Consider the following 27,859-nt stretch of genomic DNA (forward strand, 5'->3'; position numbering starts at 1 on the left):
ACCATCTTATATAAGGGACTTGAGCATCCACAGGTTTTGGTATTCATGAAGGGTTCTGGAACCAATCTCCCGAGGATACTAAGGGACTGTAGCTAAGTTTTGGGGGGAGTCAAAAGTTACATGTGGATTTTTGATTGGGAGGGTGCCCCTAAGCCCCAAATTGTTCAAGGGTCAACTGTATTAGGTAGAACCACTGAAATTGCAGGAATTTGACTCTTTATATCCTAAAAAATGGCACTTGCATACATTCCAACCTTCCATCTCATTTCATCCGCACCACAAGAGCCCCATTAGTTAGATATTATTGTTCCCACTTAATAGATGAGAAAACTAAGACTCAGAAATGACGCTGAACAGTCAATGAGTGCTGAAACCAAGCTTTGAACTCTGTTGACAAAGGAACCTCCAAACTGTAGAAAGCTTTATAAGACTTTATTTGAGCCAAGATTGTGAGAACACACCTAGAAGCAAGTTCTTAAATGATTAAGAAAATGCTATAGAGAACGGGTGGCAGTTTTGCAGCTTATTTTGTATATTTAAAATCAAGGGAGAGAAACTTAAGGAAAGTTACATTGAAATCTATTGGTGGTAGATGGGAAGGAGGGAGAAAGCTAAGCAGAGAAATATCTGGTATTGGATAGAAAGTAAGATGGAGAGTTACATACTTCTTTTTCATTGCTGGGTACAGGATAGTTAACACATAACCTTTACAGTGAATAGAGAAAGTATACCGGTAACAAGGTAACAATGAGCACTCATGTTGTAGTCTAGTGCTCTGCTGCCGGTGGTTGTGCAAGAGGTCTAGAAAACAAAAATTACTTTGACATTTTCAAGGGTATGTTATCCTAGATGCATAAGAACAATGGATAGGAATTATTGATGGTAAAGACTGATCTTTGCAGAGGAAGCTGTAGGCCTGGGACCTGACTACCTGCCATGACCTGCCCAGTTAAAAACTTATGAACAGACCATCCTGCGTGGTTACTTTCTGTCAATAAGCTTGCTAGGCCTGCCCCTAGCTCCCTGAACTGGTCATGTCTACTACTTACCCCTTTCCTTCACAGCCCTTGTCTGAATTGGTCAGCGTGCTTTCCAGCACACTACAGCTGCCAGGGGAGCAAATGTGTTTAACTTAAGAATTAAAAGACCCTTGAGGTGTTTGACTCCCACTGCAAACCAGAGTCTTAGAAGCAGCAGGGTCTCAGGAAGCTCCATCTGCAGGCCTGGCCGCTAATGCGGAGCGGTAGCTGGGGACCGCCTTCCCTACGCATTCCTCCCAACCACACGGGGCGCCAAATGCCAACGATGTATTTCCGAGGGCCCTCTGAGAACCCTCACCGCCCCTCTTGTTTCTCCACGCACACGCCCCGACCCAAAGCGCAGGTGCCACCCCCGCTCCGCTCCCCCTCCTAACCAGCCACCACGGCGCAGGCGCCGAGAGCCTGGCGTCGGCGGGGACTTACGCGAGGGAGGGCGAAAGCGCGGCTCGGGGCAGGCCGCGTGGCGGTTGGTTCTGAGCGGGCCACGTGGCCACGGCATCGCCGCGCGCGCGTGCGTAGAGCGCGCGTGCGTAGAGTGGCTCAGCGCGCCCGTGACGGAACGACGAGGCGTGGGGGAGCGCGACCTCGCCTGCCCGGCCGGCCCGGCCCCCGCCCCTTGGCCTACCGCTCCGCCCCCGCGGGGCGTCCCGGGCCGCTCGTACCCTCAGCGGCGGCCGCGCGCGGCCCGGGGTCGCCGTGAGTACTCGCGAGGCCAGCCTCTGAGGCGGTCGCCACGGGGACGGGGCGGGGCGGCCGGGCCGGGGCGGCCGGGCCGCGGAAAGGGTACCAGCTGGGGTAGATGAAGCGAAGGGTCTTGAACCGAGTGGTCTCGAGGAGCTAGACAGGCATCGCTCAAGGACGGGCGGCTGGCGACACAGATCGGGCACAGAGCTTCTTCCCCGGAAGGCAGGTGTTGAGTGTCTTTGGAGTCTCCGGAGGAAACCGGAGAACAGCTTTAACTACTCCCCCAAGGGAGGCCTCGGGGCCTGTCCTGGAGGGGCCGGTGGTAGCCAGTGTTTTGGGGGCAAACCCCGTCCTCTCCCTCCACTGGGAGTGCTCGAGATAGCGCTAGCCTACGAGAATCGTCCCTCTCTGGGTTCTCCCCCGCACTCCTTTGTTCAGTGGCCTGGTCTTTCAGAGAAAAGAATACTTGGTATGGAGCAGAATAACCTCCTTTTCAAGGACCGCAAAGCTAGGAGTCAAATCCAGAATTTAAATGTTGAGATTTTTGACCAGTTATAAAGTCGCCACACAGAGAAGCGCCTGTGGACCTCGGGAAAGACTTTTGTGATCCAGGTTTAGGCTTATTTGCATTTGGCTATTCCTGTGAAAATTCATAAAGCGTTCTGTGTTAGTTGCCATCATCCAAACTAAACGCTGAACTGAGCGACACCCTTCACAGTCTGTATTTGGCCTATCGTCTCTTAAAAGGTTCCTTTCTTTATCTCATTTAGATAAGTCAAGTCTTTATTGTTTAATTCATTAAGAACTCCTTTAATTAGCTATAACCACATCACATGAAGATTGGATGTTATTAGGACCTGTCAAATGTGCTGAAGTTTCGGTCCCACTATACTAAGCAAGTTGCTTGACCTCCCGTACACCTGTGTATTGTAGGTATAATATGAAAGCTTTGAAATAGGTCATCTTTCAGGCTTATTCCTCTTGAAAAAGTCTACGATTCTGTGAATTCTATGACATTACTCCCCTTTTTCCTACACTTCATCTTTTAAATTCATTCTCCATCTCTTCAGAGAAATGGGCATTGAGTAGAAGGTGGGAGTCCCTTTTACTGAAACAGCCTGGTTTGAAAAAGATGGTTGTGTCTGAATTGTCTCTTCCCTGGACAAGGAAAATTCCCTCTGAATTACATTTTTTTTCCCTTGTGATAACAGCAGAAACCAAGCAGCAACAGCCTTTGGAGAGAGGCTATTTATTGACTTCTACAGTGACAAAGACCTCGAGAAAGTTGGTACTTCTGGCCTGTGCTGCCATCATCCCACCACCTAGCCCAAGACGGCCTAGGCTGGACATTAGTGCCTCCCTCTTTGTTCCTCTGTGATCACCCAGATCAGCACCTGACTGTTTATTTTCAAGTCTCAGAAATCCAGCCCCCAGATCTTCATATTCTGGTTCTCAGCTGCTCTTGAAGGTGAATGGAACCTTCCTTTTAAATTCATTTCTGTATGATTTTGTCTATATGGAGGTTCTTATATGTATCTGCCCTTCGGCTTAGGTATCTAGTGGACAGTTCATTCATTCCCCCATTTAATAAATATATATTGAGGGACTGACAATTTAGGCAATAAAAAAAGTCAAAGCCTGTGCAAACACAGAGTTTGCTTTCTGGTTGGAGATAAACACAATTAAACTTTTTGTATGTCAGAGTGTGGTAAGTACTATGGGAAAAATAAAGCAGGGAAGGAGGATGCATAGTGCTAGTAGGTATGTGTTGGGGTTTTGCTGTTTTATATAGATGGTCAAGGTGCCCTTAGATCTGAGATCTGAAAGAGTGAAGGAACAAGCCTTGTAGATACCTGAGTGAAAAGCATTCCAAGAAGGGAGAACAATAGGAACAAAGGCTCTATAGTGGGAATATGCTTGTTATGTTTGAAGAGTAGCAAAGAGGCAGTTGTGGAGTCTCAGGTAATCTTCCTGATCACGTTTAGAATTGACTTTTTAGGGAGAGCCCCTGCAAGAGTCCAAGAATAGTCCCTGATTTTTAAAAAAAACTTTTTATAATGAAAATTTATAGTCTTTGGCCATGCCACCCTGAATGTGCCCGATCTTGTCTAATCTTGGAAGCTAAGCAGGGTTGGGCCTGGTTAGTACTTGGATGGGAGACCACCTAGGAATAGCAGATGCTAGACATTTTTTTAAAAATGAAAATTTACAATTATATACAAAGCTAGAGACTACAAGAAACCCTCATGTACCCATTACTCAGCTTCATCAGTAGTCGGCATTTTGCCATATTTATTTCGTCTCTCTTCCCCTCCTCTCACCATCTTTTTTTTTGGCGCTGGAACAGTATTTAAAGCAAATCTCAGATGTCAGCTATTTCTTCACTTGCAGTTTGCCTCTGCATATTTTGATGGGTCAGGCAGCACTGTCAGCTGGGGCACTGCTATGCTATTTGCCCTGGCATTGTGCCTTATGTCCCCATCATGGATCTTTTGCCAGGCTTAAGTTTGGGTATCTGAGAGACAGACTACAGGCCCTCTGAACACACAAGGATTTAGAACAGTGGTTCTCAAATTTTATTGTGTATCAGAATAACTTGGAGGGTTTGCTAAAACATATTACTGGACCCCGTCTCTGGAGTTTCTAATTCAGTAGGTTTCTATGGGTCTGTGAGTTTACATTTTTAACATTCCCTGATGATAATCGATGCTGCCAATCTACAAAGCCCACTTGAAAACCAGAGATCTAGAAACTTTAGGTTCAACAGAACCATGTTAGAGACGAAGAACAACTCTGTTTAAGGTTGGAGTGAGTGAGACTGAGATATATGCAGCTAGAATAGTGGTTCTCGCTTTTGTGAAAGGACTAGGGGTTTGTTTTTTTCCTGGGCATTTGTTGGGATCATTACCACATTTTTCTTTGCAGAGTAGGTTTCAAAATGAGTCCAGGGCATTATTTTGGCTATGACAGCTCAGACCGTGTCTACCAGAGAATGTTCAGTGTTGTTGAGGGCTCTTTAAGTTAGCTGTGATTATCATATAAAGGTTTCTTGTGATACCGTTGGTGAATAAGAAATAGTGACTCAATTTGGGGAAGAAACTAGGGGTAAAAACTCCCAAAAGAATCACAATCTGACGAGAGTTGGTACTGTGAAGAGTGTACTAAATGAACTGACATGACAGAGTAGCATAAGCATTTGGTTCTGCCACCATCACTTTTTGCTTCAGGATTGATACAACATTATGAACTAGAGTGGGAACTTGTCCCAATCCCAACTCTTCAGCTTGAATGGAACAGTAGTGCCTTATGTTTCTATAGTACTTTCATGGTTCATTATCTTTCAAGAATTATGTATACAAGTGTGTATACATGCTTAAAAGTATGTCTCTTTATGTACAAATGTCTGTATATGTGTATAATAAAGGTGATTCATAAACATGTGCCTCTGTATGTACCACCTAGCTTTTAAGTGTGACGAAACCAATTGTTGTCTACTTTCCACAGGATAGTGACTTGTTATCACCACAACAGCAGAGCCTGCCATCCTCAGCAGATCTCCAGTCAACCCCTGATATCACTCCCCTTCCTCGTCTGCCTTTGGGGCCTCCTAAATGCCCATCTCGTTGTCCTGGGTTCAGCTGGTGGTATGGAGGGGTGCTGCCTAGCACTGACCTGGGAGTGTGTGTGACCCACTGACCCAATGGTGAGAACTGACTGCCCACCCCTGCAACTGACCATCGAGGGTAGAAGGGACAAAGCGCACACCTCACCTTTTCTGGTATTTTCCCTTTTGGAAGGTATAGTGGCTATATGAAGTTGAAGGAAGGAGAAGGCATGGAAACAATATTACTTGGTGTGTATATAGGTGAATTTTCTTGGGAAGGAAAGGGATATAAAGGGAGCGATAAGAGAACTTAGGTATGCTTTGGAGCTGCATTGAGTCCCTAGATGATTTTAGAGGAGGCCAGCTTATACTAGAACCTAGATATGGCTAGGAATCAGCCTTGACATTGAATTCTTCTGCATTCTTTCATTGCCTACCAGGCCCTCCCTCAATCACACCTGACACTTAAGAAGGCCAAAATTCCCTACTGTTTTCCCCTTCCCACCAAGTCAGAACTAGGCCATGGATATGACCAGGTCAGGAAGAAACAGAGTTGCTCCCAAAGGGCGAGGTGAAGGGAATGAAGGGATTAGGGCCTCACTTATGCTATCATAGGGAACCTCCCATTCTTTGTGAAGATCTGTTTGCAGTCCTATCATTCTACTTCATTTCATGGGTTAACAGGGACCAGCAAAGGGTTGTATCCTTATTTCTCATTACTAGGACATCAAAGGCCAGTTCTGGAATGATGATGATTCAGAGGGAGATAATGAATCAGAGGAGTTTCTCTATGGAGTTCAGGTGAGATTACATCCACTAAGATCCATGTTGGATGGTCAAAATGTGTACTTCTCTCTGGATACATCAGGAGTGAAAGAGATTATTCCTGACCAGAGATACAATGTTGATGTGGTCTGAGCATTATCTTTTCAAAGATAATATATCCTTGCTCTTGCCTGGGACTCATACCTTTCATAGCAAACTACATCCCCTGTACATGGAGGTTACCCTTATGTTCTTAGTTGGATATAATTATTTTCTGACTCTTCCTTCACTAGCCAGTGGAGTCATTTTTAAAAAATTACCCTGACAGGACCACTCAGTTAAATGCTATATTCAGTCTGTTCTGAGTTCTCATAGAAGGGACACCTGAAGTGTCTTGGTCAAGGTCTGAGAGGAAAAGCTGGAGACTTAAGGATGTGAACGTAGGCAAAGCTGCCTGTAGGTGGACTACTGAAACTTCTTAGAGTGGTAATGGGGAGACTTGTCTGTCAGTGAAATCCCCAGCAAGGGCCACCACCAAGAGTCCCTTCATATATGCAGCTTTTTGCTTATATGTACTGCTATTGTTTGATTTTCCTATTCCTGGTATTTCTTCAAGTTCTTTCACCTCTCTTCCCCTCTGTCTTCCTCTGCTCTTCCAACCGTTTTTGCTGCTGATTCAGGGGAGCTGTGCAGCTGACCTGTATCGACACCCACAGCTTGATGCAGATATTGAGGCCGTGAAAGAGATCTACAGTGAGAACTCTGTATCCATCAGGTGGGACTCTACTTCAGAGGTGGCAGGGGAGCAAGCCATTTCTTTCTGAACTATTAAAATACTAGAGGGTTTTTCTTTTTATGATAGGGAGGGAGTCCGTGGACATTTATAACTTAACAGCTTAGCAATAGTGAGAATTGCTCAAAGTACTTCAGCTTGGCTGACAGGAGTAAATAGGGAAATACAGCCGCTTTCCTTAGAAATTCGCTCTTATCCTTGATCCTTCCCTCTAGGCTGATAGTTTCACCTTTGAGGTAGGAAGAGGCTTCTGAACTGGAGAAGGCCCTGATCATGTAGGTGCCTAGAAACTGTAGCCAAGAGTTTATATACAGAAGTACCTCTACCTTTCCCTCTCCCTGGCCTCAGGCTCAGTTCTCCCTCCACCTCTGCCCCCTTCTTTTCTCCCTTAATGAATCTCACCTGTGGTCACCTGTATCTCTATAGGGAATATGGAACTATCGATGATGTGGACGTTGACCTGCATATCAACATCAGCTTCCTCGATGTAAGTGGTACTAGTACCCACCAACAACATGTCTAGCTGGACTTGTGGATTTTGTCATGTAGGCCAGCAGTCATGTTTGATGTTCCTGACTGCTGTATTTGGAACACATTCTTCATCCCTGTCTTTCCTAGGTCATCAGAAGACAGTGGTGTGTACTGTCGTAAACATGTGTGTATCATACAGGAAAGACTCCAAGTTATTCCACTCTGTTACTAAACTGGAAACTATTTCCCATACTCTTTTAGGAGGAAGTCTCTACAGCCTGGAAGGTCCTTCGGACAGAACCTATTGTGTTGAGGCTGCGATTTTCTCTTTCCCAGTACCTCGATGGACCAGGTAAAGGCAGTGTCTTTGGGCAAATGAGTTCTCTGAGTCAGATCTAATCCAAAGTTCTAAATTAAGCAAGACAGAAAAAAGCTAGAAACTAGACCTTTGGGTGTAATCTGCAGGCCATTGGTAGGGGCTTTCAGTCTCTTCTCATTGGTGTCTTCATTACTGGTTACCTGATAGCAGTCCCCTCAGATCCTTCATGGTTAATGAAATTGTTTTCTCGGGATATTACTTATTACTTTCCTTCCCTTTAACTTCCTCATAGAAGTTGAAGACATTTGAAGTTGGCCAGGCAGCTCCCAGAATCTCCCCTCTGCCACAGATGTTTTCCTTCTCTATTACTGTTTAAGGTACCTTTAGGATCAAGGAAGCTAGTCCACTGAACCTGAGCCTTTGAATTCCCAGGAGGGTAGAGACGTGTACGTACTAGGAACTTTCTTTTCTCTTTACAGAACCATCAATTGAGGTTTTCCAGCCATCAAATAAGGAAGGGTTTGGGCTGGGTCTTCAGTTGAAAAAGTAAGAACTTTGATATTTCTGATTATGGACCTATGAGGGAAAGAGAGATGGACATATGTGGATGGACAGGCAGACCTTTGGATGGGATGTTTCCTTCCAAAAATGTCTTTCTGAGAGATGCCCAAGAAAGACTAAAATTTTGGGAGCCAAATTTATAATTAGGCAGAGGAGCGTGTGGTTCTGGGGTATCTGGCATTGAGAATTCTTGGAGGTAGGAGGAAATGCTCATCAGTATTTAGTATCTAAGGAACAGTACAATCCTGGAATTAGAGCCATGCTGTTTACATTTTCTCATAGTGGGTCTGTAGGAGCTAGACAATTTAAATATATTAAATATGTTGAACTTGATAAGTATTTGGTATACAAAAAGAGCTGAACTACAGATTTTACCCTCAGTGAAGTTCTGAAAAGAGTCCAGTGGATACATGTTCTAATACAAGTGAATAGGGAAGTTTTTGAAAGGACACAGAAGAAGTGGCCCAGTCTGGTGGTGGGTGGAGGGCTCAGAATGAATGGGAGCTGATTAATGGTTTTCAAGGATTGATAAGAGTTGCCCATGTAGACAGACTCTGAGAATGAATAGCATTTGCTAGCTCATAGTCATGTGAAGCAGCATGTATGCAGGAAGCTTCAAGTAGTTAAATATTGTGAATAAAATACAAGAAAAGAGTGGTAGGAACTGAAGCTAGAGAAATAGGAAAAGGTTCAAATCAGAGAGGGTTTTGGGCCCTTATATTGTAGACAGTGGAAGCATTGAAGGGCTTTAGGAAAAGAAGAGACGTGATCTGTTTAGCTTTAGAAAAATCATTCTGGTAACATTGGGCTAAATAGGAGGGAGTGAGATTAGAGACCAGAGCTAGCTTAGTAGGAGTATTTTATAGAAGACCAGATGTGAGATGATGAGGGCTTGAACCAAAGTATGAGTATAGGTGAAAATTAGAGATGATAGACTAGAGAGATTTATGGGGTATAAAATCAACAAGATTTGAAAATTGATTTGGATATGTTGCATACGGTCATAAGCCAAGGAATAATGGAAAGTTACTCCTGAGTTTCCATCCTAGATGTCTGCATAAATTGTAATACCACCAGTTGAAATAGGGATTTAAAAAGAGAGGCAGGTTTGTGGGATGAGGATAGATAATTAGTTTTATTTTAAACATGTTTAGAGGTGACCTTGGTATATTCAAGTGGAGATGCTTAATAGATATGTAGATTTGGTACTTATAGGAGACATTAGGGTTGAAGATATATAGCAGTGTATGGGTGGAAATTACAACCATTGTAGAATAAGAGATTGCTAAGGAAGGGCATGATAGAGTGAAAAGAAAATAGGATCAAGGACAAAACACTCTTTAACACTCAGACAAAATACCCAAGAAGTTAGCAGGGTAGGCAGAGGAAGAAGAAACACTGAAGGGAGGTCAGAGAAATTGGAGAAGAATGAGAAGAGAATAATGTCACAGAAGGCAAGGAGGAGAGTTTCTACAAGGAGGGCCTGATGCCAGAGAGAGGATAGTAAGAGGAAAATTTAGGAATTTCTGTTGGACTTCCCATCGATGTGAGAATAATTGCAGTGGGATGGCAAGGGTAGAATATATTGAGAAGTGAGTGATTGGTGACAAAATAGAAATAATAAGTATGGATTGAGTATTTAGATGAGGATAGGAGGGGAAGCAAGAGAGGTAGCTAAACTGAGGGGCAGCAACGTGAAACTTTATGTAGACTTTGGGAAAGGATTTGACAGGAGAGGGGCGTGATGGATCAGTGTCCCTAAAGAGGCAAGAAGGGGCTGAGATCCAGAACACAAATAAATTAATTGATCCTTAATAGGAGGGTTACCTTGTCTCCAGAGAATGGAAGGATGAGGTAAGGGTGGAAAGGGAAATACATTTTGTAGTAGGGTTGGAATATTAAGGGGGCTGATATCTGATGACTTCAATTTTTTTTTTTTTTTTGTTAAGGGAGAGAGTTTATTGGTTATAGGTGAAGTTGCTTAAAGAAGATGATGAAGATTTCAAATAATAGAGTAATGCTAAGGAGAACAGATGAAGGTCAAATGAAAGGATTGACAAGACTAGTTGAGGGCCCAGCTAAAGTCGGAAACCATAAATTCGGGATGTAATTTTTCACCTAATAATATCAGTGCCTGTCATGTCCTGAGTCCTTTTCACTATTCCCAATGCAAAGGGTGGTACCTCTAGCCTACTACAGTATAGTCATTCTTGGCAGTAAATTCCAAGGCTCACAATTTTCGAAGGCTCACCTTTGAGATTTCCCTTTAAAGGCAAAGCATCTCAGAAGTTTTTTGGTCCAGTAGACTAGATAATGGGAATGAGCATTTACCTTCCAGGGTAAAGAGGTACTTTAGGACAGTACATTTCCATGTGCTAAGGTCATACGGAAGGAGGGAATGTTCAGACACATTTCCTTACCACAACTAGCTTTGGTGTCCCTGGGTCTGAATTTTAGATTAGTTGCCTTTTGTAATCCTATTTCTTGACTTATTCCCCTGCCTGAGCTTTCCTGAGCCTGTTTTCTTTGATTCGTTAGGATCCTGGGTATGTTCACATCCCAACAATGGAAACATCTCAGCAACGATTTCTTGAAGACCCAGCAGGAGAAGAGGCACAGTTGGTTCAAGGCAAGTGGTACCATCAAGAAGTTCCGAGCTGGCCTCAGCATCTTCTCTCCCATCCCCAAGTAAGTACTCCCTCAGGAGCTGATCATCTCTAATCACCTTAGTCTTGTCTAAGTGCCCACCCTACCTTCTTGATTACCTAAATTTATCTATTCTGCCCTCTCCCTAGGTCTTCTGAATTTTGTACCTTTAACTACTAACACCACCCACATAGTCCTGTCTTTTATGTGTTTTTTTCCTTCTACTTCTGACCCTAATAGTCATACCTTGTGCTTTAGATAAAACACAATACCTAACTCATGGTATGCATTTGGAGAAATATATGCTATTCTTTCCATCTTCCCTTTATTTGACCCTCATCCTTATTCCCTCGCCTAAGGAGGCAAAGTCGAGAACAGGCATCAACTCATTGCTCTTACTCTGGGTATATTGATTTATTATCTAGTTCTAAAAATAAATATTGCTCCATTTTCTGGCCCCCGGACTACATCCCCCCCTTCTTGTGCTTTCTGATCTTCCCAAAGGCAAATACAGACCCAGATTTGTAGCTTCCCAGGCACTGTTATTGACAGTCAGACATCTGGCTCTCTGGGATGAAACTACTTCTTTCCTAGTACTGTGTTTAGCACTCAATCATAAGTATGTAAATACACACACACACACACACACACACAGAGTAAGTGAACCAGGGATCTCTTCCAAGGATCATTCAATACCTGGCCTAGATGCCACAGACAGTGACCCAGGCTTTGCCTCTGCCTACCCTCCATGTTCCACTCAGAAAAACACACAGATAGTGACGTGAAAATCAAGTCAGATGTGTGATCTACTTGTTTAACAGTGTTTAAATCCAGTGGAACTCTCTCATATGTGAGTTCCTCTTTCGCTTAGGTCACTTCACTCATCTTGACCTAGGACCCACTTGTCTGCAAACCTCTTCTAGGATTCATACTGAATCCCCAGTTTTGTCACTTCTCCTTGCTCTCTCCCAGGTCTCCCAGTTTCCCTGTTATACAGGACTCCATGCTGAAAGGCAAACTTGCTGTACCCGAGCTTCGGGTTGGACGCCTCATGAACCGTTCCATCTCCTGCACCATGAAGAACCCCAAAGTGGAGGTGTTTGGCTACCCTCCGAGCCCCCAGGCAGGTCTCCTGTGCCCCCAGCACGTGGGCCTCCCTCCCCCAGCACAGACCTCTGCTTTGGTACATGGGCTGGGGAGGGTTTGACTTGGGTGTCAGGTGGGTGGGAATGGAATTGTGGGAGTATAGCTTCTCAAAATGGGTGGCAGTATGGTTTTTCAGGTGTCATAAATCAAATGTGGCATGTACCAGGAGTGGGTGGAGTGGAACATATTTTTTAATAGCTGAAAACATATCAATTGTTTGGCAAGCTTCTCTGATAGTAGGCCATGAAGCAGAGAGTCTGGAGTTAGGCATTCCAGTAAGACGTCTCATGATTTTATTAGGTTGTGAATAGGACTTGGTAGTCAACTGCTGTATCAATCTATTCTACCTACCTTGAAGAAGGTTAATGACAGATGAGCCCGTTTTAAGACCCTTTGGCAGAAATATCTAAAGGTCTTCTTTCCAGCTTTGGGATTACTTAGGCTGATGGGAGGAGATAGGGCTTAGATACTTTAGGAGAGTCCAAGTTAATGGTGTGAGGGCTATCTAGGTGCCTGCTTCATAGGAGGCTTATGAGATCTGTTTTTTTACTCTCATCAGGTCAGTGGTCACTGCAAGAATATCCCCACTCTGGAATATGGATTTCTCGTCCAGGTAAATCAAATCCAAAGCTTCATTCCAAAGCTTTTCCCCTGTTGTCTGACCCATCTGATCCCCTAACATCTCCCAGCTCCTCAGTCAGTTATATGTTTCCTGAGTTGCCCTCCTTCCAGAACTATACTAAATGTGTGTATAGGAGAAAAGAAGGCATAGTTACCATTCTCAAGAAGATTACAGCATTACTGGGAAGACAATACTTACAGACTACTTATGACCAAGTGCCAAATGATGCACTGCAAATCTTAAGTGTCAGGGTATCAAGATGAGAAAGGAAATGACATTAATTTCTTTACAATTTCCACCATCCTTGCTTAAGTAGTCCAGTTTTTCTTGCGGATTTCTTTCATTGCTCAGCCACTACTGGTCATTTCTTCTTTTTTAAATCTTGTTATTCCTTGGACATGCTTTCACTTTTGCATCTCTGTTACCTTTGTTTATGTCATTCCCTCCACTGGCCTTCCTCCCTATATGTGCCAATTACAGTCAAGGCTCAATGTCACTTTTTCCATAAATCTCCATTACTCCAATTGTATTAATTACCTGGAAGTAATGTCTTCTCTCACTGAATTTTCATGATGCTTCCCCCCCCCCTTTAATTCCCCCTCCCTACTTCCACCCCTGACCTATGGACATTGCCATTTCCCCTTACGAATTGGATCTCTGAAGGTGGGGCATCCATTCCCACACGCTCACGGCCTGTACCTGGGGCCTGGCACACCCAGGGTATGGTCCATGGCTCCACCTGGGGCACGAACTCAGGACCTTCTGCGTGTAAAGCAGATGTGCTAACCACTAAACTATGGAGCCACTCCATGATGTTTTTTGTTTTATGTGGCATCTATGTGTCACATACCATATCCTACCTTGAATTGTAATTAATTTGTATACATACCACATCTTCCCTATTGCAGTATAGGGTCTGAGAAAACAATCTTTTGTATTATTGTATAATCAAGGAGACCTTTCACTGAGCTGAGTACATCACAGGCATTCAGTAAATGTGAATGAATAAAAACCCTTGTATCCCTTTACCAGCCCCAGAGTATATGAAATGGGAACAACTTGATTAATATACAAAGTGTACCTGGCTGAAAAGCCATGTTAAGACAGTGTTTAAAAAAATACTTTAGGATATTGCTGCATGAACTCTGGATTTTTGTTCTCGTCCCAGCACAGAGTTATATCTGTGATTGTGACCAGTGGATGGGGTGATTGTTCTAGGTAGTTGAAATGGCTTCTCAGGCCTCCCTGCCATCTTATCATGAGCTCAGTACTCACCTGTGCCAGAGGGACAAACTGTAATTACCACAACTAATGTTAATAGTTTAATACCTGTTAATGTTTATAAAATACCTTCATAGAAATCATCTCACTACTCTGAATACCTCATTGAGGTGAATGATGTCCCACTTTATAAATGAAGAAACCAAGGCTCAAGTTAACTGACTTGCCCAAAGTTTTATGGTATTAAGTAGTGACAAGGGGAATCTTAACCCAGGTCTTACCATGGCTGGTCTTATTTTTATTCTAATATATAGTCTTAGCTTTTAAAGTCAGGCCATCATCAGTTTATCTAAGGGCAGGGCTCAAGAAGAGATTCTGCCTAAGGCCCAGGACGGGGAGGGTGGAGAGTAGCTGGAAAAGAATCTTTGAATTTCCCCATATCGGTGTCTGTACTTCCAAAAGACTTACTTGAATATCTTTTCTCTCTAGATTATGAAGTATGCAGAGCAGAGGATTCCAACGCTGAATGAGTACTGTGTGGTGTGTGATGAGCAGCATGTCTTCCAGAATGGGTCCATGCTCAAGGTATGGCCCCTACTCTGTGGCCCTCTTCCTTGGACCCTTAGCCAAAGTCCCTTCACTCTGCATCTCTCCTTTATTCCTTTCTTCCTGGGTCTCTGGTAAAGGCAGAATTCTCTCCATACTCCCTGAGACTCTCAAAATAATTGTTTTTCTTAAAACAAATCCCAGCAGTCCTGTTTGGAAAGATGAGTATATGTGATTATTTTTGAAGATACAATCCCCACTCAACATTTAACAATTGGAATCAGATATTGACCAAAGTGATTGGATATTGTCCTTAAGGACTTTCAGGTCTAGCTAGGTAGACAGACACTTGACTATAAGTATATAGAAGAGATATGAGCAGTGTTGTGGAAGCTCAGAAGAGAGAGCATCGAACTACCTAAGGAGGTCATAGAAGGTTTCATGAAGAGAACATTAATTCTCAAACTTGTCAGTAAGGCATTTTAATTAAGATTTCACTTATTTATAGTTTTCTCCTGACAGAGCCCCAAATTCCTATCTCATTCTAATGTCTGAAGTCAGGATTTGCCCTCTCTTGCTACAATACTTTCTTATTTCACACCCCTCTCTACCACTGTTTAATATGTCCATTCAGCCAGCTGTCTGTACTCGTGAACTGTGCGTTTTCTCCTTCTACACACTGGGAGTCATGTCTGGAGCTGCAGAGGAGGTGGCCACTGGAGCAGAGGTATATGGGAGAGGGAAAAGCTACAAGGGAACTGGGATAAAAAAGGCTGGGGCACCTACCACTTTTACTCCTTGGAACTTAACCTCCAGAAATGCTTTTTGTATTTAAGGATATTCACGACAGTATTGTTTGCAATAGTAAAAAAAGGATTCAACTCCATCTGTAGGCAGTCCAATTAAAGAAATTATGGCATATCTTACAGTGGAAATACTATACAGCTATTATTTATGGACAGAAAATTATATAAGAAAACACAATAGTATGTATAGGACAATTCTTTTTTTACTAAAATATTAATAAAATATATAATAAAATATTTCCATAGGAAAAACTATCTGGAAAGATATGCATTACACTTAGCAATAGGGACTTCTGAGAAATGAGATTTGTTTGGGATGGGAGGGTGATTTTTATCTTTTTAAATCATTGTAACTTGAATTTTTAGAATGAGTTTATATTTTCTAATTAAAAACCATAAACATTTGCTTTTAAAAAGAACAGCAGAGAAAAATGCTGAGACTCCAGAAGGTAGACGTATGCTGGATACTGTGTGACTCGTAGCACTGGGAAATCATTTATCTTCTGCCCCCTTTCTCTCTTTTTCCCTAAGGTTGTGGATCTGCTGGTGGCAATGTGTAGGGCAGCTTTGGAGTCCCCTAGGAAGAGCATCATCTTTGAGCCTTATCCTTCTGTGGTGGACCCCACTGATCCCAAGACTCTGGCCTTTAACCCTAAGGTATAAGTTGTTTGGGAAGAAAGTCAAGGCTAGGGAACAGAAATAGTAAAAGATAGTGGGAGACTATGAGCTGTCATTCTAGTGTAAACAGCAGCTTAAAATAAGGGTCAGAAGAAATGAATCACTTGTTTCTTGGGAACTCTTGAACCCTAAGTTTTAGCTGATTTAGAGAATAAATAACTGAGTTTATCAGAAGAAGAAGAGGAGAATTAATATTAGTTATGTCATGAAAGAGAAGAATGTAGACTCTGGAGCAAGACAGACTTGGATTCCACTTGAGACTCTGCTGTTCCCCAGCTGAGTGGTGTTAGGCAAGTCACTTAATTTTTCTGAACCTCAGTTTCCATATCTTTACAAAGGGAATAATATCTACCTTGCAAATTGTTATAAAAATGAGGAATAATATATGTAAAGTATTGCATTGCTCAGGGTTCTCCAGAGAAACAGAACTAATAGGAGATATATATAGAAAGAAACTTACTGAGTTGGCTCATATGATTTTGAAGGCTGAGAAGTCCCAGGACCTGCAGTCAGCAAGCCAGTGATGTAAATTCCAATCCAAAAGCCAGCAGTCTACAGATCCAAGTCCAAAGGCAGAAAAAGACCAATGTAATGTCCCAGCTTCAGGAAGTTAGGCAGGAGTTCCCTTTTCCTCTGCCTTTTTGTTCTTTTCAGGTTTTCAACTGCTTAGATGAGGCCCACCCATATTAGGGAGGGCAGTGTGCTTTACTTAGTTTACTGATTGAAGGGTTAATCTTATCTAGAAACACCTTCGCAGACACACCGAGAATAATGTTTGACAAAATGTTTGGACACTTCATGGCTCAGTCAAATTGACACAATTAAGTACCCAGCAGTGTATCACTATCATTCTCATTGCTATGTGTCATGTACTATACCAGGTTTTTTACATGTGTTATTTAATCCTCAAAACATCTATATGAGGATAGTGGAATTATCCACTATCCTCATATAGATGAGGTTCTAGGAGGTTAAGTAACTTAATCTGTTATTTCCAGTTGGTAAAAGAGAACTAGCATGTGATTCTATAACTTGTCCAACATTAAATCTGTGTTCTTTCTGTGACATACCCCATCATTTCCTTGGGCCTACACATTAGCCCTCCTTTTCATCACATCTTACTCTCCTCTACTTTTCTTCATCTGGTTCTTCTCTTCCCATTGATTCCCCACAGAAGAAGAATTATGAGCGACTTCAGAAAGCTCTGGATAGTGTGATGTCCATCCGGGAGATGACCCAGGTACTCTGCCCTTTGCCTGTCCCCTGTTCTCTGCCTGCCTATGCTCCTCAAGTGCCCTATTCTGCTTTGAATTCATGGGAGTGGAGTGAAGATTTAGAGATGCTACTCAGATTGCTCACTGTGTTTAGTCTTCTCTCTTTAGCCTTCCCAGTCCCGTTCTGTTTTGTTAGCTCTCTTACTCTTTCTCACTCCTAATGTCTCAACCTTTACTTTTGCTGGTAATTCCTTCACAAGTTGTTCATATTTAATGTTTTTTTCATAATTCTTAGAGAATTAGAGAAGTAAGGGAATGACATCTGTCCAGGGTTGGGAGATTGAGGAGGGGGGCGTGGAGGTAAGGAAGTAGACCCAGGGGCCTACATCTTCTATCCTTCCAGGGGTGGGGCAGCCACATGGAGCAGTGACCATCCTTTGACTCAAGGCTGTCCCTCACCAGACTTCCCCACCCCCTCGTCTGCAATCTCTGCATGAATAGACATTCATTTGTACTCATTTACAGGTGGGCCTCTTCTCAGCAAATCCTATATATCACAATTCAGATTAACACATAAGATACACCAAGGAAGAATGATTTACTTGTCAGAAGAACTCTGCTTTATGTAAAGTTTTACCACAGGATTCCTTAGCCTGTTCTTTCTTGACATTGATTGTATTTATTTTTTGGTTTACAATAAACTTTTTAGGGCTGTAGGAATTGCATAAAATGAGGGAGACCCACCTGCATGTTGTTTTGTAAGCATCTTCAGTCATTTTCATATTTATGAATCTTCCTGATCTGACTGAGCTCCTTGTGGGTGGGAACCCCATTTCCTCTTGCCTTTATGTGGCCTTCAGTGCCTGCCTTGCCCTGGGCCCTGATAGTCTGTGGAAAGTGGGAGGGCTTCCACCGCTCTTGGAATATAACCTTATGGCTATTGTCTTACAGGGCTCATATCTGGAAATCAAGAAGCAGATGGATAAGCTGGATCCCCTGGCCCATCCTCTCCTGCAGTGGTATGGATAGAATGGTTCACCCTTCCCACAGTAAGGTCAGGGGCATGATATTAGACATGGAACCTGTACCTTTTCTTAGAGATGGTTTCAGCCTTTTTCCTGAGGTTATAGATATGGATGCTTTTCCTTGGGGTTCTGTTGATACACCTAGCCTTCACAAGAACTCAAAGCCTGCAGGGAGCTCACAAATTCTGAGATGTTTCAACTTCTCTTTAGGGGTTTCTTATTTCCCAATAGATTTTTGAGGGGCCCTTGCATGTAAGAATTAACATTCTTCGTTTCAAATAAGTTTCTGTGGATCCAGGGAGGTCTTTGTCCTAATTCTACCTGCTATCCCTGTCTCAAGGCCTTCTCTGTTGATGTAGACTGTCAAGGGCCTTGAGGCATTATTGTTTTCCCCTCTAGCAAAGATTCTCACCATTCTCTATAGCCCTCTACCTCCTGCCCGCCCTCCCTGATCTTGATTTCTCTTCTGTTTTCCTGACATAGCTCTTCCCTCTCTTCTTAGTCAGCATTTGATATTAGTACTTTCTCAGTGCAACAAGCTCCCTATTAATATGAGGAATGGATAGGCATAGACCAGCCAGGATGATATCACAAGTACATGGTTAAAGCACAAAAAAAACTAAACTGTATCCATCATAGGAGATAATGCTTTCTTGGTGAGCTCTCAAGGTTTTATGCCTTTGTTCTGTGATGTCCTCTGAGTTCCGCCTACTTATAATCTAGTATATCCGTGAATTCTCAGAAAGTTTGTTCTAGTTTCTTGTTTCTTTCTCTAGCCCAAACAGTAACTTTCTATCCATTCCTCCCCATCCCTGAGAGGCTTTAGGCTTCCTCTGAGATCAAGTGGGATGGCTTCTGAGCCCTAGTTCTAAATTGCTAAATCCCAAGGATAAGTTGTCACCATCCTAATACATACCCTTCCTTTCTAATTTTTTAGCACCTCTTATATTCTTCCTTTTGTTTGTTCCTTTTCCCTCCCTAGATATAGGAGCTCCCCTCCTGCCCTCTCTTTCATCCATTGGTTAACTGCCAGTAACAAATGGTCTCCGGTCAGTAGCTTTTCGTTTGCATTTTAATACACAAGTATTACTACCCACAGGAATACCCAGATAGCGACCTGGTTATTTCACACAATTCAGACTGCCCTGGAACCTTTGCTTCTTCTCCCAGGGGCACAGCAAGGCTGCTCCTTTGTTCAAGTCAGCCTACCTGTACACTTATTCTATCCTTCTCTTTTTTTGTCTGCTTTATCCCAGGATCATCTCTAGCAACAGGTCACACATTGTCAAACTACCTCTCAGCAGGGTAAGTGGCCTTTCTCCCTCTAAACTCTAAATTTCTGGTGAGGGGCAGGGAGAGGGTCCAGACCAGCCAACCTCATTGGTCCTAAACTTGCCTGATTGGCGCCGTCCATCAACAACAGTCTTTGGGCCTAAGCATATTTCCCTTATTTGGGGTCATCACAAGCCTAATTTGCTCACTATCCCCAAATCCTTCCCTTCCTGATCTCCCATTCTGTTCTGTTTTCCTGACCCCACCCCCACCCTGGGCAGCAGCTGAAGTTCATGCACACCTCACACCAGTTCCTCCTGCTGAGCAGCCCTCCTGCCAAGGAGGCTCGGTTCCGCACCGCCAAGAAGCTCTACGGCAGCACCTTTGCCTTCCAGTGAGGAGGGTGGAGGCGGGAGTTGGGTGGGGGGAGACAACAAATAATGTAGGGCAGTGGGAGGGCAAGTTCACTTAAGGAATATGAGTTTGTGTTATTTATGTCCATCGACCAGTCAGTTATCAAATAGTTATTAAACTCTATTGTGGTAGGTGCTGTAGAAGATAAAAAGGTACATATGATATAGTCTTTGCTTTTAAGCTAGCTACTTAGGATGTAGTTGAGGAGAAATTATATTTATATGTAAAAAAGATACGCTTGAAGGAACAGATTGGAGGGGATAGGTTTGAAAGCTCCTTTTAAGGAAATCAGTAATTGATGTCTCATTGTGGGAGGAGAGAGAGAAAGAGCGACATTAGAGATAATTTAAAGGGAGCGGTAGTACCATTTTCTCAAAATAGACATGAATTCATGACCAGAAGCCATATTTGGGGTTAGTGATAATTTTATTTAGTTCGAGAAGAATTTAATTTGAAATATAGGAGACTAGGCAAATAAAAATACTGAACCAACAGTTGAGGATTTGGATAGGTCTAGCTAAAGCACAGAAGAGGAGATGAGACCAGAAATTAAGACGTAGGGGTTAGCCACATACACATCTTGCATGCCGTGACTTATATCCATGTGCATGTTCATTGCTAGGTCTATCTGTGTCCATCTTCATGTCCTGTGTGGGTGAGAATGGGTGGGAGTGGCAGTCTTGGAAGTGCTCTTGGGAACCTCATGCTGTGAGGAGTCATGTATTCTACCCTGCCTTACAGTGGGTCCCATATTGAGAACTGGCATTCGATTCTACGCAATGGGCTGGTCAATGCATCTTACACCAAACTGCAGGTGAGGCTGTGCCCCTTTTCCCTTTCTCTCTAGCCCCCTTCCTGCACCCCTCAGTTTTAGGGAACGCTGGTCTAGAGTACTTAGCTCTTTTTGCCTCAGCATCCTCAAATCTAGCTTCCCCAGGAAGTTGGACCTATATATATAGAATGAATGTGGCTGTTGTATATTTGACCCAGGCTGTGTTTATTTTGGTGGTTTGGGGAATGGCAGGAGTTTGAGTCGTTGATTACAACCATTAGATGAATTAACCTATTAGAACTTTTCAGTTTATGTATTTGTTCAGAGAGTTGATATAGGAGACTTGTCTTTGCCCTTTGAGATTCCAAGGAATGGTAATTGTCCCTTCTGGTTACCCATTCTATCATTCCTTCTTTTGGGTGGAGGGAGGGAATCTGCATCTGTAACAAAATCTGGGGACAGAAGCATGGATTCTGAAGGACCAACTCAGTGGCTACGCAATTCCTCACTCCACAAGGCATCAGTATCTAGTATTTCATAGGCAAAGGGGGTAACCTGCATCCAGTTTTCAGCCAATCAGCTTTTCAAGAGTAGCTGCCCAGAGTTATTTGAATGAGAGAGAAGGTAAATGGAGGGACAGAGGGCTGGATAAGCCTTGTGGCTGCCTAATACACAGCCATGGGAGGGCCCAGGCTCATATTGCTCATCCTGGTGTTTCCCTGCAAGCTGCATGGAGCAGCCTATGGCAAAGGCATCTACCTGAGCCCCATCTCCAGTATTTCCTTTGGATACTCAGGTAAGAAATACTCTCTGGCCACTTTGACTATTTATACTGCATCTATTTTGTGAATACACAATCTGTGCTGTCTCCTTTTCTTCCCTCATAGATACATAGTCTGTTTTTCTCTTTTCTCTCATTAGAAATTCCGATTCTTTACAATTTGAGGCCAGTTATCTCCCTTTCTCTTAGGTAGTCCTCTTATCCATAGGGATGGTTTTATTTATTGTAGGGGCTTGTCCCTTAAAATGTGTTGGGAAAACCTGGGAGATGGAACTAGGCTTTTTGTATATCACATTTTTGGTGTTGGCAGTAGTCTGTTGTTATAAATTGTGTGAGTGCATATGTGCATGTGAGTTTATGTGTGAATACATTTGAAGGATTCAGTCCCTTTCGTTGGCCTATGTATGTAGAGATGTTCTTTTCCTATTAACAAAATGGATAAATTCTTAGAAAAATATAACTTAAAACCGACTTAAAAAGAAATAGAAAGCCTAAATGGCCCTCAAACTATAAAATACATTGAAATAGTAGTTTAAAATTTTACACACACACTCCCCCCAAAACATAAGCCCACCTAGCTCAGATAATTTTCAAGTGAATCTTAAACCAACCTTTTAAGGAATAAATTATTGCACAGTTTTATACAAAATCCAGAGAATAGAAAAAGATGGAACTATAAATCATAAAAAACTGAAAACTTCAGAAGACACCTTAAAGTAAAAAGACAAGCTACAAATCAGTAGAAAACATTGGCAATACATGGAAGCATGAAAGATTAGAAATAAAAGTATATTTTAAAAATTCTTACAAATCAATAAGAAAAACACAACTCAATAGAAAAATAGGCAAATGACATGAAGGGCATATCACTGACGAAATGACCAAAAAATATGAAAAGCTGTTTAACCACTATTAATCAAGGAAGTAAAATCAAGACCAAAATGACTTACCATTTAGCACTCATGTGGATTGGCAAAAATTAGATCTGATAATACTTCTGATTGAATCAGAGACAGTAGAATCAGAGTCTTTGTTTATGGAGATATAAATTGGTGTAATCACTTGGGAAAACTAGTTGGTGTTAAATTTCATAAAACTGAGAAATCTTACACTTTGACCCAGTATTTTCATTCCTGCATATGTGCACCCAACAATGTGTACATGAATGTTCAAAGCGATACTGTTTGCAACAGTAAATCTTGGAAACAACTCAAATGCTCACCATCAGGAGAATGGATAAATACATTTTAATACATTCCAACAATAGATTATTTAGCAGTGGAAGTGAACCAACCGTGACCCTTAACAATATGGAAAAATTTTAGTAATGAGTAAAAAACGGGAAGTCCAGAAGACTACTGTATGTATGCTGCCTTTTTTATATTACTCAAAAGCAAAAGTCAACATCATTTAAAACTGGATGGTGGTTACCTCCCAAGGGGAAGCAGAGAGTTGAGATAGGGTAGGAACGCAAAGTTAGATTTAAGTCACTAGTAACGTTTTAGTATTTTGATTTAGTTTTCAGGTTGGGTCTGTAGGTATTCATTGTCCTATTAAATAAATGACAGTGTGTCATGAATCCACACAGGGTAAGTGCCCAATAAATATTGAATGTGTGAAGGGATCTTATTCTGAGTGCCTGGGTCCAAAGTGGGATGGGGTTGGGGTAGTCTTTTTGGCTTCTTTGTCTAGGTTCCTCAGTTTTTATCTTTGTCCCAGCCTGAGCTTCCCTTTAATTAAGCTCTTACTGTTTTCCAAATGAGATTCTCCTGGTTCTCTTAGTATCCACAGGGTTCTCTTCCTGTCTGTTTTCTCCCAATTCTCTCCTGCTCTCCTCTCTCAATGATCTTTGTTTATCACTAAGTGCCTTAATATCTTTAGTTATGAGATGAAGCCTGGAGTCTGTATTGATTTATCTTTATCACTTTACTTAAAAACAGTAATTAATTAAAACCATTCTCATCTAAAAGGTCTATCCATTATAGATACAAAATACCGTAGGATTTTACTATTAGAGGTGTAGATCATCTCATCCAATCCCTATTTATAGATAGAAAGCTGATATTCAGAGAAATTAAATGACTTTGGGGTCACACGGCTATGAGTAGCAGAGCTACTGGAATCCAGATCTAACTTCTAGGACAATGTTCTTAAAATTATATTGGACTGACAGGGTAGGCTTTGCTTGAATGACTGACTCTCTAATATGTGAGTCTCTATAACGGCGGGATATATACAAGTATCATTGTAGTTACTCTAGCATTTGGCCAACTTTATCTTCTCTTCCCTTCCACACTGTTCTTCTCTGCTTTTCTCTACTTCCTCAGGGTATCCTTAGCCTACTGGCTTTGGGTACCTTCTAGGGGTGGTATAGAGAGCATTCATTTGAATAGCAGAGGCTCCAACGATTTGGCCAGAGTGTGCAGGGTAAAATGAGGGCCAGTGAAAACAGATTGTAAACTCCATCTGTTTATTTAGTCCTGTTTAGAGACTTGTGATAAGTGTGTACTCCAGAAACAAGGATCCAAGGATTATTCCAGCCACTGTGTTCTGAGGGTCTAGTCTTAGGAAACTGACAGAAGATCACTGGGTCACTTTGGGCAGCATAGTGTGCAACAGAATTGGGATAGGACAAGATTTGTATCATAAGGGCCATCTCTAAGACCAGCCATAGAAATCAGACTTTTTTCCTATCTGGGTTAGAACCTGAATGAGAATGTCACTAATAATATTGCACTGAAATACTCATGCTGAGAAGGTCATGATGCTTGGATGCAGAGCTAAACCTAGTTAAGGCTAATGGAGAAGGTAGAAACAGTGGTGGTAAGTGTCCTATAGGAGGAAAAAATTAGCAGTCCCAAATCCTGAGGCTCTCATTACCCTGAGTTTTGTTCAGGCCACAAATCTATCATGAAGCTTTACTGTAGGTGCATGATGAACTGGCAGCCTGAGCAGTGAAGTTTGTCTGTTCTGTGGTTATCATCCCCACTGCTGCACCATAGCTATCACAAAACAAAAATTGAAACAGAGTAGTTAGTAATAATAGAAAGTTCTAGGGGGGAGTGGTGAGATAATGACCCTGCTTATGGCCTGTAATGACAGCATCATTTCCCATCTTCATCCATCTTTCAATCTTTCTCACACACATGCATATATTGGGGGGTGGTAGTGGTGTGGGGGTGGGGGGAATAAGGTACTTTTCCCTAACCGAAAGCTGGGCCTGTGCTAAAGCTGAGTACAGAGACCGAAATCCTAATCACAGGCCAAAATGAGTTGAGAGTAGAGGCATACAAGCACTGTTTTGTATCTAAGAAAAATCTAGAATGAGTCTATAAAGGCTATAAACAGGGCTGTTCAGTGAGGGGTAAGAATGATGAGGATTTGGGATTTAGAGTAGAAACTGGAGGGAATTGGCACTACTTCCTAAAGTCTGGGAAGACTTTCTGAAGGAAGCAGGATTCTTCAAGGTTGTTACCTTGTGGTTATCTATGGAAAATTACTTATCACTTAACTGCTGTGCTTTCTCCTTCTCTTGAATGACTCTGGTCACAGTGTTTTATGTGACTTTGAGACTAGAGCAGATCTGACTTGGCTCTGCCTGCGTTCTCTCCACTCATTCACTCAGCATGGCATTTGATCTGAGGTATTCATGTCACCACTCTCCTGGGCCCTTTGTTACTGTCTCATTTCATATGTTACTTCCCTGTAGAAGCCTTTAGTGATTCCCTGATATTCTCAGCATGACCTCTAGTTACCTTAACATGGCCTACAAGGCCTGCTTGACCTGATCCTAGCTTACCTTTTAGACATCATCTCTTGCCACTCCTCTGCTGTTGACTACACTCAACAAACTAGGGCATACTGCTTTTTTCCCTCCAGGCCTTTCATATCTTGTTACCTCTACCCAGAACACTGCCCCCACTTCATGTAACTCTTTCTGATACTAGAGTTCTCAACCTAGCTGTCACCAGGAAGCCTTCTCCAAACACCTAGATTAGGCTTCTCTTCTAGCTCACACAATGCTCTATATTCTCCCCGTCAAAGCCCTTACCATACTGTGCTGTAATTACCTGTAATCTCTACCAGACTAAATTTTGTAAGGGCAGATATCTTATTTATTTTATTCATTGCTATATCACTAAGTGTCTAGCTCAGTACCTAGCACATAGTAGGCACTTGAGTAAATGTTTGATTAAAGAATGGGTGAATGAACTGGGTTTGTTGTTTTGTGACAGGAATGGGAAAAGGACAGCACAGGATGCCCTCCAAGGATGAGCTGGTCCAGAGATATAACAGGATGAACACCATCCCTCAGGTATTATTAGTTGACTCTGCTCTAGTGAAGCAGGACTCTTCTCCTAGGATAAGTTTAGGCTGCAGAAATGGATGGGGAAACAATGGTGCAGGAGGTGGGTGGTTTGAAAATCATTTGAAGGCATCAGGTACATTCATTCTAAGATGAACACACTTCCAAAGTCATGTGTGTGTGTGGTCTCAGTTATAAGTATGAAAGCAGAGACTAAGTTTAAATACAGTGACATGAAAATGTAAAGATGGAAGCTGTGGACTCATCCAGACTGGTTATGAGAAAGCAAAATTGAGTATCAGGGGTAGGTGGGAATCCAGGATATCCCTGAAATCCACCCCTAACCATCACCAGCTAACCGGCCTCTCTAGGGAAAGCTATAACAGTCTATCAAGCTCTGCTGTCTTTCTCTTCCAGACCCGATCCATTCAGTCAAGGTTCCTGCAAAGTCGGAATCTAAATTGTATAGCACTTTGTGAAGGTAGGTAGCTCACCCAGTCTGTTTTTCTGGGTCCTAAAACTTTATCTCTGGTGCACCTATGGCAGTGATCCAACAACAAGGGTGTTATTGAAGCATCAATTTTTCCCTCCCCTGCCTGGACTCTGTGACTTAAGCATTATATTTTTAACTTCTGCCCCGCTCTTCTCAGTGATTACATCTAAAGACCTCCAGAAGCATGGGAACATCTGGGTATGCCCTGTGTCCGACCATGTCTGCACACGGTTCTTTTTTGTGTAAGTCTAGGAGGGTACCTTGGGAATTACTCTGAGGGTGGGGGTGTGCTGGTATGTGACTACTGGGAGAGTCTTTTTCTGTTATCTGAGGCTTGTCCCTGGCTACCTGAGTGGAGGTGTCCTCGGACTTTTCCCTTGGAGGTTGGGGATGGCTATAGATAAGTCTGTTTAAAGGAAGCCAGATCAGTTGAATCTCTTCTACCCTAAAGAGTAGCAAGAAAGGCGTTTTACTTCTGGGATGGGATGCCCACACCTCCAAATAGTTTCACTGGTTGACATTATTCTGGTATTATTCTCCCTCTTATGTTCACACTTACCCTCTCTTTGGCAGATATGAGGATGGTCAGGTGGGCGATGCCAACATTAATACTCAGGACCCCAAGATACAGAAGGAAATCATGCGTGTGATCGGAACTCAGGTTTACACAAACTGAGGGGGCCCCAGCCCTCGTACCACCCCTGTCCCCCCCAGGATCCCATCTGCCCTCATTAAAAGGCTCAGGAGCAGCAGGCAAGGCTGCCTTGAGGAATCAAGGGGCCATTTTCAAGAGGCAGGAAAAGGGTTGAAGAGGTGGCCTTCATGGTGGTGATTGACCCAGGAACCACTCCATATTTGGATGGCCCAGACTGACTTCCTATCTCTGATTTTCCCAATTGACTTCACCCTGTTTGTAAATAAAACAATAAATTGGAAGGTGCTGTGGACTGGAGATGATCACTGTGGTCTGACTGGCCTTGGCCCAGCACTTGCTCCAAGCCTCTAAATGGGGGTGGGCACGGGCAGAGTGGAAGATCCCAACAGTTGGGACTATTTATGTTGTGTGGAGTTAAAGCTGAGTCTATCTAGAGTAGTGTTCTACAGATCTGTCAACATTTTTATGAATGGATTAGATAAAAAAGGGCAAGTTACCAGTTATGCAGATGACAAATCGAGAAGGATATTGAATATCACTGATTAACTATTTCTGAAGATTTAAAAGGACCATTGAGGCCAAAGCAGCTCAGATTTCCTACCTCTGGAAATTAGGTCAGATTAAGACTTCTGCTTTCTGCACAAAACCTATTTATTGTCCCTTGCTCTAGACTTCTGGGTCTGGGCCCTTATTCTCTTCTTCCTTCTAGTGATTTCTTTGGGAGAGGGAGGTAGGGGGAGAGCTCACAGGTGCAGGGATTTAAGTTGATGTCCAACTCGAAATCTATAAAGAGATCCTAAGGAAATGCAGCCTCCCATAATGAAACAAAATCCAGATTCTCCAAGGCTAGCAAGGTGAAGGAAGACAGCTGTTTCTAGGAGATCTAATTGTTTCAGTGAAATCCATTTCTCTCTTGAAGTTCCCGCTGCAAGCCTCTGCTGGTCTTTTAGGCTGTGCTCCATGTACCTGAATCCCTAAGTTAGTTATAAGAGACAGGTTGGACATCGCCAAATAGTATATAAAAT

The 27,859-nt window shown here is 42.6% G+C and overlaps 1 protein-coding gene and 1 pseudogene across 7 annotated transcripts; both read left to right on the forward strand.

Moving 5' to 3' along the window:
- Positions 1 to 1,592: 1,592 nt before the first annotated feature.
- PARP6 (poly(ADP-ribose) polymerase family member 6) lies at positions 1,593 to 27,136 on the forward strand. 7 transcript variants are annotated; one of them, XM_036238327.1, is made up of 24 exons: positions 1,593 to 1,736; positions 2,936 to 3,192; positions 5,229 to 5,427; positions 6,052 to 6,129; positions 6,774 to 6,868; positions 7,313 to 7,373; positions 7,619 to 7,709; positions 8,156 to 8,222; positions 10,776 to 10,925; positions 11,856 to 12,066; positions 12,589 to 12,642; positions 14,362 to 14,457; positions 15,053 to 15,145; positions 15,756 to 15,881; positions 17,077 to 17,142; positions 18,068 to 18,135; positions 19,398 to 19,446; positions 19,695 to 19,807; positions 20,569 to 20,641; positions 21,326 to 21,395; positions 25,616 to 25,695; positions 26,104 to 26,167; positions 26,337 to 26,421; positions 26,753 to 27,136. In XM_036238327.1, exons 3-24 carry the CDS (start codon positions 5,425 to 5,427, stop codon positions 26,853 to 26,855), a joined length of 1,896 nt encoding a protein of 631 aa, XP_036094220.1. In that variant the 5' UTR covers positions 1,593 to 1,736; positions 2,936 to 3,192; positions 5,229 to 5,424; the 3' UTR covers positions 26,856 to 27,136. The 7 variants fall into 7 exon arrangements, 5 of the variants coding, with proteins under 5 accessions (XP_036094220.1, XP_036094223.1, XP_036094224.1 ...); XM_036238330.1 differs by having other exon boundaries at positions 1,618 to 1,736; positions 2,939 to 3,192; positions 11,856 to 12,006; positions 19,698 to 19,807; XM_036238329.1 differs by lacking the exon at positions 1,593 to 1,736 and adding an exon at positions 1,759 to 1,946 and having other exon boundaries at positions 11,856 to 12,006.
- Positions 3,795 to 3,913, forward strand: LOC118600632 (annotated as a pseudogene).
- Positions 27,137 to 27,859: the final 723 nt, after the last annotated feature.

This window comes from Rousettus aegyptiacus, unplaced genomic scaffold (genome assembly GCF_014176215.1).
Source record: "Rousettus aegyptiacus isolate mRouAeg1 unplaced genomic scaffold, mRouAeg1.p scaffold_m13_p_3, whole genome shotgun sequence".
Taxonomy (NCBI): domain Eukaryota; kingdom Metazoa; phylum Chordata; class Mammalia; order Chiroptera; family Pteropodidae; genus Rousettus; species Rousettus aegyptiacus.